Genomic DNA, 16,553 nt, shown 5'->3' with positions numbered 1-16,553 from the left:
AAAAAATGTTCAAAAAAGCCTGGATCATCCATATTCAGGGCATACAAATTAGCAAAAACCATTAATTTATTATCTAATTTGCCTGAGACTATAACAAAATTGCTGCTCTGAACAAGATTATTTTTGTGTGTTTTTTTAAATTGATGGCCTAAAAACTGCACTGCATTTTAAATGTTTTTTGAGATATGTACAAGTTCTCAAATAAAATTTGAACAATTACATTTATTAATTGAAGGGTATAATTAATACAGTACATAAAAGAAAATGTTTCACATTTCACAAACTTTTTCTAGCTGCGTGGCAACAAAGCCTATGTGCGCGGGAGCACTTCAGTTATTGCGTGGCCATGCCGCGTAGAGGGAACAGTGGTGTTATGGCCTGCAGATTGATGGTGCAGGGATGCTTTCCTGAAGCTATGTTTCTGCAAAGACAAGCCAAATAAAGAAATACTCTCAAGGGCATTAAAGTTCAGTCACTCTAACCTCAGAGGGCAAGTACAGACCTTGAGGGATATCCAGCAGCACTGAGTCGGACTGTCTCAAGAACACCACAAGCTCGTAACTGTTGGACCATTCTCTTTGCATTAAACCTAGAAAACGTTCAGTAACATGGAGATCAGTCGCCATTAACAAAAGGAGAGAATAATTTAGGTGCTAATGAAATTTGACAACAGCTTTAAGATCCATTTTACATTGCATTGTGCAGTAAATCAAACAGAACAGGTTTCCTGAAGTTTAAATTTACTGTGTATTTAGAGATACAGACCTACCAGCCCATCCACCAATTAAGCTACTAACCTGCATGTCCCTGGAATGTGTGAGGAAAGCAGACAATCCAGAGGAAACTCACAGTCAGTGGATGAACGTGCAAACTCCTTACAGACAGTGGCAGAATCAAACCCGGGTTGCTCGTTCTGTAATCGTGTTACATTAGCCATTACACCACCTTGTCACCCTAAAAATCCTCTCTTCGATGAGAGTTCAGTGAGATCCTCTCTCACTGCTGCCTCTCTGTGATCTCTGCTGCCCTCCAATTCTTCAACCATGGGCTCACTCAGACTCTACCACGAAGGTGTATCTCACCTTTCACCTGCCAGCTCCTACTCCTTTCCCTCCCCTGCCTTACTCCAGCTTGTCTCCTTTCCTTCCAGACCCGTTTTAAAAATTTATTTATTTAGATACAGCGCGGAATAGGTCCTTTGAGCCACGGTGCCAGGCAATCCCCCGATTTAACCCTAGCCTAATCATGGGACAATTTACAATAATCGATTAACCTACCAACTGGTACACCTTTGGACTGCCGGAGGAAACCGGAGCACCCGGAGGAAACTCACGCAGTTATGGACAGAGTGTACAAACTCCTTACAGACAGCGGCGGAAATAGAACCTGGGTTCTAGTACTGTAAAGTATCGGGCTACCATGCCACCCCATAAAGGGTCCCTGCCTGATATATCGACTGTTCATTTCCCTCCACAGATGCAGCCGAACCTTCCGAGTTCCTCCACCATTTTGTGTGTTCATCACGCAGCAGCTCTTTTCAAACCTTGCAATTTGCTGAACTCATCTCTGCCTCCTACTGGTCAGTGTCAGTAGCAGTTGGCCCTGCTTACAATGGAGCAAGGAATGATCACCCATTTGCCATCTGGCTCCGAGGGCTAGGGCCTCTCCCTTTGGAGTAAAGGAGGATAAGAGGTGACTTGATAGAGGTGTACAAGATGATAAGAGGCATAGATAGAGGACAGCCCACGACTTCCCCCCACCCCGGGTGAAACTGGCTAATACTAGGCAACCATAATTTAAAGGTGATTGGAGGAAAGTCCAGGGGGCGGGATTTGCCAAGCTTGGCAATTATCTTGCATGCGTTTCATCACCAGTCGAGGTGACGTCCTCAGTGCGCAGTTGTTGCCATTTCTCTCTGGGAGTGCTCGCATTTATATAGGACCCCGTTCACTTGCCTCGATCCTGATTGGCTACCCCTTCAGTTGACCTTTGACACAGGTAATTATTTTTTCATAAACACAGTAGTGTTTGTCTGGAATGCCCTGCTGGAGGGTGGTGGTAGATGCAGACACATTAGGCACAGTTCAGAAACTCGTAGATAGGCACATAAATAAAAGGAAAATATGCAGGAAGGGTTAGATTGATCTGGGAGTATGTTAAAGGGTAGGCACAACTTTGTGGGCCAAAGGGCCTGTACTGTTCCATGTTCTGCCAGCACATGGAAACACAGTAGGTAGTGGTTAGCGCAATGCTTTTCAGTACCAGCGACCCTGGTTCAATTCCCACCGTTGCCTATTTGTACATTCTCTCTGTGACCACGAGTTTCCTCCAAGTGCTCTGGTTTCCTCCCACAGTCCAAAAGCATACCAGTTGGTAGGTTAATTGGTCATTGTAAATTGTCCCGTGATCAGGTTATGAATAAATTGTGGGGGGGGATTGCTGGAAGACATGATTCAAACGGCCTGTTCCGCACAATCTCAATAAACAAATACTGTAAATAACAAATCACTCTTTTGGCGCAGATAAATTGGACCAAAGAGCCCATTTCCCTGCTGCACAACTCAATCACCTGTTTCTTTTTAAACCACTGAAGTATTATAATCCTTTCTGTCATAATCGTTCTCATTTTATAATCCTGTTCAACCTCTCAGGTCTTCTTCTGCCAGTCTCTTAAACTTAATCTCCTCTAAAGATAATTGGCAGGTCAGCTTTTCTGAATTACGCTCCTAAACCGTGGAATTCAACACCCAAAACTTACAAGGGTTGCAGACTCAGTCGACACTTTTAAACATCAGATCACAAGCTATTTATTTAACCTGGCTTTTAACTAACATCTTTTTGTCTTTTATTTTCGTTAATTTTCTTTTAAATTTGCATATTTGCACCTTATCCCATTGTAAAGAGCTTTTCATAGCCACAATGTGATACAAAGTACTTTATAAATTAATTACACAAAATGCTGGAGGAACTCAGCAGGTCAGGCAGCATCTATGGAAAACAGTACAGTCAACTTTTCAAGCTGAAACCCTTCGGCAGGACACTCGGCCTGAAACGTTGACTATACTTTTTTTTTCCATAGATGCTGCCTGGGCTGCTGAGTTCCTCCAGCATTTTGTGTGTGTTCCTTGGATTTTCAGTATCTGCAGATTTTCTCTTGTTTACAAATTAATCATTCTTATTATTAATTGCTTAATTGATTCTTTAGTGCTTTGGAATTGTGCACCATCTCGGAAGATATTACAAACATTTATATTAAATGACAATTAAAGCAGCCAAATCAAGTTTACTTACAAGAAAGATTGCTTTGTATCATTTGGTTTCAAGCAGCGAACATAATGTGGGGTTGTAGAATTTAAAGTTTCCATAAGCAGATGGAGTGAAGCTCGAAACTACAAAACAAAATGTACATCAATCATTAGGTAATGCATAGAAGATGCATTAATCTTCAATGTCCTCAATACTAAATATTAAATATTACTCATTCTTAATTAAATAGTTTTCACAGCAAGAAATACTGACAAGGCTCCTCATTGACAAATTATATTGTTCAATTCCTCCAACAGAAGTCTCAAGAGGAATACAGCTTTTACACAAACTAAAAGATTCCTTTGCATTAACAGCCAACACATGGCAGGGATTGAAACCATGGTCCCCTCTCTTCTCCTATCAGATTCCTCCTTCAGCATTTCCACCCATCACCTTCCAGCTTCTCAATCCATCACCCCTCTCCCCCACACCTGGTTCCACCTTCCACCGTCTAGATGGTCCTCCTTCCACACCCCCCACCCCCACCTTCTTATTCTGGCGTCCTCTCCTTCCTTTCCAGTCCTATTGCAGGTTCTTTGTTCTCCTTCATAGATGCTGCCTGACCTGCTGAGTTCCTCCAGCGTCTTGTGTGTTCTGAGGACGTGCTGGGTGCAGCTCGTAAATATCAGCGCAAACATAGCACGCCCACAGTATTCAGCAGAACAGCAGCAATGAAGCAACAGAAAAACAAGTCCCTTCCCTCCCTCCTGACCACCCACCCACTCACGCATAATAGATAGTCCTCCACCTCCTAGGATAGGTCTTCTCTGGGCCTTCACCCTCCATTGGGATTAAAATATTTAAATACGATTATATTATCAAACTATTAAAATTCAAGAATGATTAAAATTGGACCACAGAAATACAGTAAACGCCCCCCAACCCTTTTGCTTCTTAGCCCAGAAGCCTCAAAGTCCCACATTGCTAATGCTTCTCCAGTCTTACTCTGCACGTGGCCAAATGGTTAAGGCGTTCCTCTAGTGATCTGAAGGGCACTAGTTCGAGCCTCAGCTGTGGCAGTGTGTTTGTGTCCTTGAGCAAGGCACTTAATCACACATTGCTCTAGTCTGTGCGAGGAGTGGCGCCCCACACAGACTTCCAATCTGCGCCTTGTAAGGCATGAAAATGCCCAACGCAGGCCTCTCATGGTCTGAGTCGACGTTCCCTCCCCCACTACTCTGCATTAGATCTGAATGGCAGCACGCCACTATTACACCCCAACTGATGCTGGGGTCCAGCATTAGTTTCAGATCTTAGTGATGCAAAACGTTAGCAAGTGTCAGACTTGTAGCTCACTCACGGGCGTTTCAGCAGCTAAAATGAATACAGGGTTAAAGGCCAGATTCTTAGCATGCGAGAGGAACAGAGTGATCTTGAGGTCCACATTCATAGATCCTTCAAAGTTACTGTGTGAGTTGAGAGGATTGTTAAGGTGTATGATGCGCTGGCCTTCATTGGTCAGGGGATTGAGTTCAAGAGCCACAGGGTAATGTTACAGCTCTGAAAAACTCTGGTTAGGGCTCACTTGGGATATTGTGTTCAGTTCTGGTTGCCTCATTATGGGAAGGATGTGGAAGCTTTAGAGAGGGTGCAGAGGAGACTTACCAGAATGGTGCCTGGATTGGATGTGTATATCTATTGCAGATAGGCTGAGTGAGCTAGTATTTTTCTCTTTGGAGCAAAGGAGAATGAGAGGTGACTGGATAGAGGTTACAAGATGATGAGGCATAGACTGAGTGGATAGCTGGAGACTTTATCCCAGGGTGGAAATGACCAATTTACAAGGGGGCATGATTTTAAGGCAAGTTTTGTTTCACACAGTGGGGGGTGCATGGAATGCCCTGACAAGGTGGTGGCAGAGACAGATACATTGGGGACATTAGAAAGTCTTAAATAGGCGCATGGATGATAGAAAAGTGGGGGGCTGCTTTATCTAGCGATACAATGTGGAGTAGGTCCGTCAAGCTGCCCCGCCCCAGCAGCCCCTGACAACCCGATTAACCCTAACCTACCCAGTTAGTCTTTGGACGGTGGAAGGACACCAGATGAGCCAGAGAAGACCCACATGCACAGAGGAAGAACGTACAGAGACTCCGGAATTGAACTCCGAAATGCGCGCTGTAATGCTGTCGCACTAGCCACTATGCTACCGTGGCGCCCTGCGGGTTTGTATTGGTAATGGGCTGCAGGGAGAGAACAGTTAGATTGATCTTGGAGCGGGTTGTAAGATCAGCACAACATCATGGGCTGGACTGTTCTATGTTCAAACACCAGCCACAAGCAGCAAGCTTATGACTGAGGTATTGACACACCCTCGCCAGTGTCAGACACACAACAAGGAGTCAGTGCCATTTCACTTGAGATAAATGTCTGATGGAGCAGAAGCACGTGCCAGCAAACTTCACACAGACACCATTGATCCCAGAGGAAATTAGTGTCACAAGTGCATGGATATACAAATATAGAAAGAATGAAAAGATAAGTTACCTTAAAAAATAAGATATACAAGATTTATAAATCAAAGATAACAGGATTTCCAAGTCACACTGATAAGATGGTAGTGCAAGAATTACCATAATATTATACAGTAATGGGTGCACATTCACAATGTCCAGATAAGTGATGGCAGTATTGCACAGGGTGTCTGCGTTAGCAGGGTGTGGTAAACAGAGGTTAATAACGGTCTAACAGGAGGGGGTCATCACGTCGCCGGCTGTAGATTAACTCATTATGGAGTCTAATGGTAGAGGGCAAGAATGACCTCATTCAGCACTCTGTTCAGCTAAAAGTGGCATGCATTGTCTAGGATTGCCAGGATTTTCCGGAGAGTCCTTTGTTCTACCGCAACCTCCAGTGTGCCCAGTTGTCACCTGGAGGTGAGAAGCCCAAAAGTCGAAGCCCCTGGGCCAGCTTACCCAGTAGCCAGAGGCCTGAGATCTGCAAGTCTGGGCCAGGGACTGGAGAACAGCAGCTTGAGTGTCTAGCACTCGAGGCCCAAGGCAGCCTGATCTGGAGTTGAAGGCCTGTCTGCGTGAGACCGCGAACGGGTGGGTGGTAAAAGGGCTCGTTTCCCTGTTGTCGTCTTGTCATTCTTGCTGCTTGTCTTGTTCTGCCAAGCATTGTGGGTATGTTACGTTGGTGCCAGAATGCGTGGTGACACTGGCAGGCTGCCTCCCAGCACAGTGTTGAGAGTGGGTTGTTAATGCAAATGACTCATTTTACTGTTCATGTGAAAATTAATCAGAATCTGAACAACGTAGCAATGATTTAATGTTTCTGCAATAAAATTTGGGCAAGACTTCCAGTGCAAGGAGAAATCATCAGAACCAGGTTTACCATCACTAGCATAGGTTGCGAAATCTGTTGTTTTGCAACAGCAGCACATTACAATACACAATTTAAAAACTAAATTGCAATAAATACAGGCATTTATACAGAAAAATAAGCAGTGCAGGAAAATAGTAAGGTAGTGTGATAATGCAAGGAGAATTCACATGGGCATTACACGTTAAGCTTCATTGGCCATATATTTCCATGATGCTTAAGTTAACACTATTATACATAGCATGGTAAAAATCCAAATTAAAAACATTGACTGAAGCATCATTTTGTGTTTCTAGCTTTATCCCACTGTTAGAAGACATCATAATGGTTACACTCAAACAATCCTTGGTGATGGAAACATTTCGGGTCACTTTGGTTCTTGAAAAGTACAAGAATGTCATACACTTAGTGGCCACTTGATGAGGTACACCTGCTCATTAATGGAAATATCCAATCAGCCAATCATGTGGCAGCAATTCAATACATACAAGCATGTCGACATGGTCAAGAGGTTCAGACCAAACATCAGATTGGGGAAGAAATGTGATCTAAGTGACTTTGACTGTGGAATGATTGTTGGTGCCAGACTGGGTGGTTTGAGCATCTCAGAAACTGCTGATCTCCTGGGATTGTCACACACAACAGTCTCTAGAGTTTACAGAGAATGGGGCGAGAAAAGAAAAATCCTCAGTGAGCAGCTGTTCTGTGGGTGAAAGTACCTTGTTAATGGTCAGAAGAGAATGGCCAGATTGGTTCAAGTTAACAGGAAGGCAACAGTAACTGAAATATCCGTGTAGTGTGCAGAAGAGCATCTCTGAATGCATGCGTTGAAACCTGAAGTTCATGGGCTGCAGCAGCAGCAGATCAGAGCAGGTTCCACTCTGGTGGCCACTTTATGAGGCCCTCTCCTCTACCTATTAAAGACGCCACTGAGTGTAACTAGACAGTTGAGGCAGCAGCATTAAATGTTTGTAAAAATAACAAAGTTACCTGATAGCTCACAGTTTTCTTGTGCTCACTCGTCGCAGGTGACGCTTTTCTTAGAGACCTTAGCGTGATGTTGGAGGTGTGATGCCTTGAAGAAACATCTTCCTTCTGGAACAGCTCAGCAATCAACATTGACTGAGCAACAGAATGAAGGAAGGTTAACAGTGAGATATTATTTCAAGAAAACACAGATTCTGTCCTGTATCATTGTCCAGCGGGCAACAGTGTTTGAGAGATTGGACTGAAACCCCACTTTGAATTCAGATCTCAGACAACTCCGTGAAGGAATTCCACTACTCATCACCATGACATTGTCTGAACCTTATTTCCAGTCAAGAGTAATGAGACCTTTCCCCATTAAAGTTGATTTCAATGCTATTACAACCAAACTCAAATTACCAAGACCCACAAAATTCTTCACTCTACCTCTATACAATAACTTTAAAAAGAGATTCAACGCAGGAACTGGCCCTTCCAGCCCAATGAACCCACGGTTCCCAATTACAATCATGTGACCAATTCAATGACCAATCCGTATGTCTGTGGGATGTGGGAGGAAACTGGATCACCCACGTGGCAACTGGGGAGACAGAGACAGAGACAGAGACAGAGAGACAGAGACAGAGAGAGAGACAGAGAGAGAGAGAGAGAGAGAGAGAGAGAGAGAGAGAAAGAGAGAGAGACAGAGACAGACAGAGAGAGAGACAGAGAGAGAGAGAGAGAGAGACAGACAGAGACACTCACACAAGGCTGGAGGAACTCAGTAGGTCAGCTAGCATCTATGGAAAAGAGTAAACTGTCAATATTTCAGGTTGAGACCTTTCAAAAGGTAGTGGATATGGCCCAGTAATTCACAGGTAAAACCCTCTCAACCAATGAGAACATCTACATTAAGCATTGCCATAGAAAAGCAGCATCTATCAAAGATGCTCACCATCCAGGCCATGCTCTTTTCTCATTGCTGCCCTTCAGGTAGAAGGTACAGGAGCCTCACAACTCACACCAACCAGTTCAAGAACAGTAACTACCCCTCAGCCATCAGCTCTTGAACAAAGGGAGATAACTATACTCATTCCACTTCTGGTGTTCTCACAACCAATGGTCTCACTGTAAAAACTATCTTGTTATTTCATGCTTGTTGTTTATTGCTATTTGTTTATATTTACATTTCTACAGTTTGTTGTCTATTGATCCTGTTTACTCTTACTGTTCTCTAGATTTGCCAGGTATGTCTGCAGAAAAAGAATCTCAGGATTTTATGTGGTGACATGTATGTAATCTGATAATAAGTTGTACTTTGAACTTTCATCAGGACTGATGAAGGGTCTCGGCCGAGACATCAACTGCTTACTCTTTTCCAAAGATGCTGCCTGGCCAGCAAAGCTCCTCAGACGTTTGCATGTGTTGCTTCAGATTTCAAGCATCTGCAGAATCTCTTGTGTTTGGGAAAACGACAAACTCCTTATAGACTGGAGTGAGAATTTACTCTTGAAGTATTCGTATTAATATTCTAAGATTTACATTCCGCAACCACTTCTCCCGACAAGCATTCTGGCCTTGAGCAACATCTAAAACTGGGGTCCCCTCCAAAAGTCATCAAAACCAAGTCTCTGTTGGGCAGTCATGTACCAAGCACCAAGAGCTTACTTCAGCTCAACCCCAACAGCAACTTTCTCCTGTTTCCCTCCCAGTTAATGGAGAGAACAGAAGTCAGTGATGCAAAACCTCCATCTTCCATCATGAAACCAAGCTTCACATCTCTATCAGCAGGAGCTTAGACCATCTCAAACTCAGACATTGCCACAGTTTGCCTTCCAGTTTTATTACCAATTTCAGCTCCCTGAAAGCACCCTATCCCAAATTTATTTGCCCAGTATCTGGATAAGCTTGACAATCTCCCATACCCAGAGCTCAGAATTTAAAATTCATATCAATAATCACTTCCACCATTCAATTTCTGGAGTATTTGGGAGTTTCAATCCCTATCTACATCTCCTTCTCACTCAAACATGGTTAACACCTGGTAAACATCTCTTCCTCTACTTCCCTGAACACCCATGAACTATCTCACAAATCACCCAGGAGAGTTTTCTCCTTGAAGTAGATGATTAGTCCTATACTGTAGATGATGGTAGGGGTTCCACTTTTGGCAGGTAGAGCAGAACTTCCCGATGGCCAACATTCCAGTCCATGATGAGCCGCCCTCAGGGTGGAGGAGCAAATCTTGTATTCCTTCTGGGTAGCCTCCAACCTGATGGCATGAATATTGATTTCTCCTTCTGGTTACATACATTTAAAAAAATTCCCTCCCCCTCCACTCCTCTATTCCCCACTCTGGCCTCTTGCGTCATCTCACCTGCCCATCACCTGCCTCTTGGTCCCGTCCTCCTTCCCTTTCTCCTATGCTCCACTCTTCTCTCCCATCACATTCCTTCTCTAGCCCTGACCTTTCCTACCTACCTGGCTTCACCTATCACCTTCTAACTTGCCCTTCTTCCTTCTCCCCATCTGTTTATTCTGGCATTTGCCCCCTCCTTTCCAGTCGATAAAGGGTCTCTTCCTGAATCGTTGACTGTTGATTCATCTCCATAGATGAATCGCCTGCCCTGCTGAGTTCCTCCAGCATTTTGTGTGTGTTGTTCTGGATTTCCAGCATCTGCAGAATCCCTATTTATTCCTGCCACATCCCTGCAGTAGGTTCGCTGCCAGGCCGACCAACAGTGATGTGGAGCAGAAGATAGCAGAACAAATCAAAATGAAGTTTACGCAAAACAGCAAAATAAAACATTTGATAGGGAAGAAGGCAAGAAAGTAGCACAGATGTCCCGACTTCAAGTCTGATTGGTTTTGAAATGTTCATCATGAATGTGGAGCCCATAGCAAGCTGACACTTACACAAGTTTTTTCTAAAACCATCGATAGGCAAGACAAAGTTGAAACTCCGCCCCTCCCCCGCCCCCCATTACACCCAAATCCAACAACCCTTCCATGCAGGAGAAATGGTAAAATAAAATAGTTAGTGTTAGAACAAAATTCCCAAATGCACAGTTTACCGTCCCAGGCTGGAGAAAAACCATGTGCTTATGTGAACGTGGTCAAAATTAAAACTATTCTTAACAGCAAGCAACCCAATTATTTCATTAAACAAATGTGATATTAAACAAGTTCCCAATAAGCTCGACATCACATAAAAGCTTTAGGCTTGAGCAAGTTCTTACGAAGCATGGCCACAACAAGAACATTAACTAATCCTAAAGCTGTGAAGAGAGAAACGGGCAACATGGTGTTGCAGTACAACATATTCATAAGACATAGAAGCACAATTAAGCCATTCAGCCCATCGAGTCTGATTCATCATTTGATCAGGGCTGCTTTATTGTTCCTCTCAAACCTATTCTTCTGCCTCCTCCCCATAACCTTTGATGCCTTTACTATTCAAGGATCCATCAACCTCTGCTTTAAGTATACCAAGTGATTTTCACCTCCACAGCTGTCTATGGCAATGAATTCCACAGATTCAGCACCCTCTGGCTAAAGAAATTCCTCCTTATCTCTGTTCTAAGTGGATACCCCTCCATTCTGAAGTTGTTCCTCTAGTCCTAGAATCTCCCACTACTGGAAGCATGCTTCCCACATCCACTGTCTAGACCTTTCAATATTTGGTAGGTTTTAATGAGATTTTCCTGCGCCCCCCTTCATTCTTCTAAACTCCAGCAAGTACAGGCAATCAAATGCTCCTCATACGTTAAACCTTTCATTTCCGGGATCATTTTCATGAACCTCCTTTGGATAAACTTACAGTCAATTTTGAAACGAGATTATCCAATCTGCACATGGCAAAGCAGAGTTGCTAAATGTCCATAGAATCTAAAGCTTAGGAAATCAAGGGCTTTGATAGTACAGGAATAAAGTACATTCCATTTACTAGGGATCAGAGGTACAGTGAATGTAATTGGGCAACAATCTCAACCAATAAATAGATCCTATTAGTAAAAGTGAGGACAGTGGTCATACAAAGAGGAAGAAAATTACCTTCTGCATCGTTTCATCAGGATTGACAAAGAGAGAAAAAAAAAGTTTTAGGTTTGAGCAAGTTGCATCCAGAGCTATTGAACTTAAAAAAAAAGTATTGCACTACACTACAGGTTGAAACACAATCGGTAACATCGATTATCAAATCTAAAAATCAACTGGCCAAAACCCTGCTAAAAAATTAGAACAAAAGGCGTCTGGGGAGAGATTCAAACTGCAATTTCATTTCAGCTACATTACGCTAGATTGGCAGAATACAGAATTGGATAATGATACCAAATGGGGTGGCACGCTTATCAATACTAACCTAAACATATAGATACATGTACTCTCTTCTCACTACCACCACTGGGCAGGAAGTTCCATAGCCTCACGTGCTATGCCACCAGGTTCAGGAACAGTTACTACCCTTCAACCACCTGGCTCCTGAACCGGCGTGGATAACTTCACTCACCCCAACACTGAGCTGATTCCACGGCCTAAACACTCATTTTCAAAGACTCTTTACAACCCATGCTCTCACGATTATTTATTTACTTCTATTATTTGCATGATTTGCCTCCTTTTATCCACTGGTTGTTTGAAATTCTTTGTTTATCTGCAGTTTTTCATTGATTCTATAATATTTCTTTGAACTTTGTCACTATATACTAGTTTGCGATTCATTTTCCTGTAGACATTCACAGAACATAGCAACACTCACAGTACGCTGAGGAACTCAGCAGGTCGAGCAGCATCAGTGGAAGCGATGGGTTCTGGCCCGAAACGTCGACTCAGCGTTTCCACTGATGCTGCCCGACCTGCTGAGTTCCTCCAGCGTACTGTGAGTGTTGCTTTGATCCCAGCATCTGCAGATTATTTTGTGTTCACAGAACATAGTACATTATCAACATATGTTACAGCTATACAAGACCTTGGTCAGACCCCACTTGGAGTACTCTGTTTAGTTCTGGTTACTTCACTACAGGAAGGATGTGGATACTACAGAGAGAGTGCAGAGGAGATTTACAAGGATGTTGCCTGGATTGGAGGGCATATCTTACTAGAATAGGTTGAGTGAACTTGGCCTTTTCTCCTTGGAGCGACGGAGGATGAAAGGCGAACTGAGAGAGGTGTACAAGATGACAAGGGGCATTGATCATGTGGATAGACAGAGGTTTTTTCCCAGGGCTGAAATGGCTAACACGAGGGAGCATAGTTTTAAGGTGCTTAGAAACAGGTACCGAGGGGATGTCAGGGTAGGTTTTTCCATACAGAGAGTGGTGGGTGTGTGGAATGCACCGTCGACGGCGGTGGTAGAAGTTGATACAATAGGGTCTTTTAAGGCCCCTTAGATAGATACATGGAGCTTAGGAAAATAGAGGGCAATGCAGTAGGGAAATTCTAGGCAGTCTCTAGAGTAGGTTACATGGTCGGCACAACATTGTGGGCCGAAGGGCCTGTAATGTGCTGTAGATTCTATGTTCTATGTATGCAAACTATATATAACCTCAGATTTGTCTCCTGACAGACAGACACAAAGAAACCCAACAGAACCCATTAAATGGAAGACCGTCAAACACCCGATGTGGAGGAAAAAACTAAGTTGTGCAAACAATAAAAGTAATACATGTATAACAACAACAAGAGTCGTATGTACTTTGATCATGAATTTATTTTGATCTAATCGTACAGCAAGTGGGGCTTGCTAGAAGCTAAGAGCACTGGGAAAACTCTTTGCAACTATGAGCAGACCAGACCCAGAGACGGCCACATCATGAAAAAGGAGGAACCATTTGTGTAATATTCACAAGGTGTCCAGCCTACGATAGAAGAGATGGGCACACGGAATGTTTCGCAGCAGGGGGAGAGGAGGAATGCATTACAGCTGCAGAATGACAGCATTTCACTAATGGAACGGGAACATGTCCTGTGGTTACTGAGTTGTGAAGGCTGGCACGTAGAAAGCAAATGCAGTTTAATTATAATGGTAATTACAGTGCAAAGCGAGCTGAAATGACACCTTTTTGAAAATGCAATCGCAGCAGACTGGAAGTACAATCAAATCACCCTGCACTCTTCTAAAAGCACTGGGGGAATACTGACACCTGAAGGATCTGATAATACCAGCAGAATCCAGGACTCTGATAAGAAACACAATTCTCGTTTATTATCTGAATAATAAACTGGTCAGAATCAGGTTTATTACCACAGACACGCTTTGAAATTTGCTGTCCTGCGGCAGCAGTACAGGACAGTTAAAAAAAACTAAGTTACAATCAGAAATTTTTTTTAAATGTAGTAGTGAGAGCAAAATAGCAAGGTGGTGTTTGCGACCATTCAGATATTCATTTAGAGATGCAGCACAGAACAGACCCTTCCAGCCTAACAGGTCGGGCTGCCGCTCCCCCACCCCCCCAGTATAACCCTGGCCTAATCACAAGTGGTGGGGTGGACACATGTCTCCACCAAAGGAGGTGCAAAGCACTCCTTGCCCCCACTAGCCCTCAGGTCACCCTTGAAAGAGGTGTAGCACCTGCTGAACCACCCCCCCCCCCCACCTTCCCCGATCAGGGTCACGTGAAGCCATGGGGGCAGGAGGTGGATGGTCGTATGAGCAGCTGGTGCACATCACAAGTCCTGGTTATGCAACATCTGACACCAGAAAGACAATCTCTGAAGAGCATTGATAATGGCTGGGCTCACCCATCGTGTAAAGACACCGCCCAGAAGACAATGGCAAACCAGTTCTGTAGAAGAAAAGTAACCAAGGACAATCATGGTCATTAATAGAGAGGCCATGATTGCCCACACCGTAGGACACAAATGATCAAACAAGTGACAGAACAATGTACAATGACCGATTAACCGGTATGTCTTTGGAATGTGGGAGGAAAGTGAGGGCAGTGAGGAAACCCACATGTTCACAGGGAGAACATACAAGAAGCCACGGAGGAAACGTACACATTCACAGACGGGATCGGAAATGAATTCTGAACACTGAACCCCCGAGCTGCCACGGTACCATGGCGCCCCAATAGCAGTGGAGAAGCAGCATTTGCTAAAACATTGAGTGTGTGTCTTCGGGCTTCTGTACCTCCTCCTCGATGGTAGCAATGAGAAGAGGGCATATCCTGGGTGGTGAGGGTCCTTAACGACAGATGCTGCCTTTTTCAGGCATCGCCTTTTGAAGATGCAGCAGTTTAAAAAGGCCTAACTACCACCAGGTAACTAGGGATGGGAATTATACACCATCTCAGCCAGCAAGGCAAATGAGCCTTGACTGAATAAAATGCCTTCAATTATACTCAGATTTTTGAAAACAAGGGACATGCAGGATCACAACCTTCCATTTTCCAACTTTTTTTTTTAAAACAAATCCTCAATGGAAGTTCAATTGTTTTCAAACACAAGAGGAAAGGGATTACTAAGGACAAAATTGGTCCTCTGGAATACCCGAAGGGTGGAGTCAAAACAGATGGGGAGAAGATCTTAAATGTGTTCTCTGCATCTGTATTAGTCTATAGAAGTGAGGCAAAAGCAAGGTATCAACTTCATTCACCCTGTGCCGATTACAGAGGAAGTGGTGTTTGCTACCCTGAGGCAAAGGATAGTCAGCATGGCTCGTGCATGGTAGGTCAGGTCTAACCAATCTTATGGAGTTTGAGGAAGTTACTAGGAAAGTGGATGAAGGCAAGGTAGTGGGTGGTGTCTACATGGACTTTAGTAAGGCATTGACAAGGTCCCACGTGGCAGGCTGGACAAGAAGCTTTAGTCGCTTGGCATACAGGATAAGGTGGTAAATTGGATTAGATATTACCTTTGCGGAAGAAGCCAGAGGGTGGTGGTAGATGGTTGCACCTCTGACTGCAGGCCTGTGACAAGCGGTGTGTCACAGGGATCGGTGCTGGGTCCTTTGTTGTTTGACATCTATATCAATGATCTGGATGATAATGTGGTTAACTGGATCGGCAAATTTGTGGATGACACCAACATTGGGGACATGTTGTAGTGAACAGTGAGGCAGCTATCATGGCTTGCAGAGGGATTTGCATCAGCTAGAAAAATGGGCTGAAAAATGGCAGATGGAATTTAAGGTTTTGCTCTTTGTTGGGACTAACCAGGGTAGGTCTTACACTGTGAACAGGAGGGCACTGAGGAGTGTGGTAGAACAAAAGGGATCTGGGAGTACAGTATACAAGTCAGTGAAAGTGGAGTCACAGGGTCGTAAAGAAAGCTTTTGGCACATTGGCTTTCATAAATCCAAAATAATCAGCAGATGCTGGGGTCAAAGCAACACTCACAACACGCTGGAGGAACTCAGCAGGTCGGGCAGCATCAGTGGAAAAGATCGATTGACATTTCAGGCCAGAACCCTTCGTCAGGACTTCTCACCTGACGAAGGGTTCTGGCCCGAAACGTTGACTGATCTTTTCCATGGATGCTGCTCGACCTGCTGAGTTCCTCCAGCATGTTGTGAGAGTTTCATAAATCAATATATTGAGTACAGAAGATGAGATGTTATGTTGAAGTTGTACAAGACATTGGTGAGGCCTAGTTTGGAATATTGTGTGTAGTTTTGGTCACATACCTACAGGAAAGATGTAAACAAGGTTAAAAGAGAGCAGAGAAAATTTACAAAGGTGTTTCTGGGTCTGGAGGACCTGAGTCACAAGGAAAAATTAAATAGGTTAGAACTGTGTTCTTTAGAACATAGGAGATTGAGAGATTTGATAGAGGTATATGAAATTATGAGGGGTATAGATAGGGTAAATGCAAGCAGGCTTTTTCCAGAAGTTGGATGGGACTACAACCAGAGGTTATGGGTTAAAGGTGAAAGGTGAGAAGTTTAAGCAGAACATTAGGGAAACCATCTTCACTCAGTGGGTTGTGGGGTTGTGAAGTTGTGGATGAGCTGCCAACAC

General features: G+C 43.8%; 1 protein-coding gene across 1 annotated transcript in view; it reads right to left on the bottom strand.

The window, feature by feature from the left end:
* LOC134337496 (unconventional myosin-Va-like) overlaps positions 1 to 16,553 on the bottom strand; it is a 175,412-nt gene that overhangs the window by 88,030 nt on the left and 70,829 nt on the right. The window contains exons 15-17 of the mRNA XM_063032562.1: positions 7,621 to 7,752; positions 3,292 to 3,389; positions 503 to 589 (exon numbers count right to left, since the gene is read on the bottom strand). Coding sequence (XP_062888632.1) covers positions 503 to 589; positions 3,292 to 3,389; positions 7,621 to 7,752 — 317 coding nt within the window. The remainder of the gene's footprint in view (positions 1 to 502; positions 590 to 3,291; positions 3,390 to 7,620; positions 7,753 to 16,553) is intronic.

Source organism: Mobula hypostoma, chromosome 24, assembly GCF_963921235.1.
Source record: "Mobula hypostoma chromosome 24, sMobHyp1.1, whole genome shotgun sequence".
NCBI lineage: Eukaryota > Metazoa > Chordata > Chondrichthyes > Myliobatiformes > Myliobatidae > Mobula > Mobula hypostoma.
The sequence above is the reverse complement of the archived record's forward strand: the minus strand, read 5'-3'. Positions and strand labels throughout refer to the sequence as shown.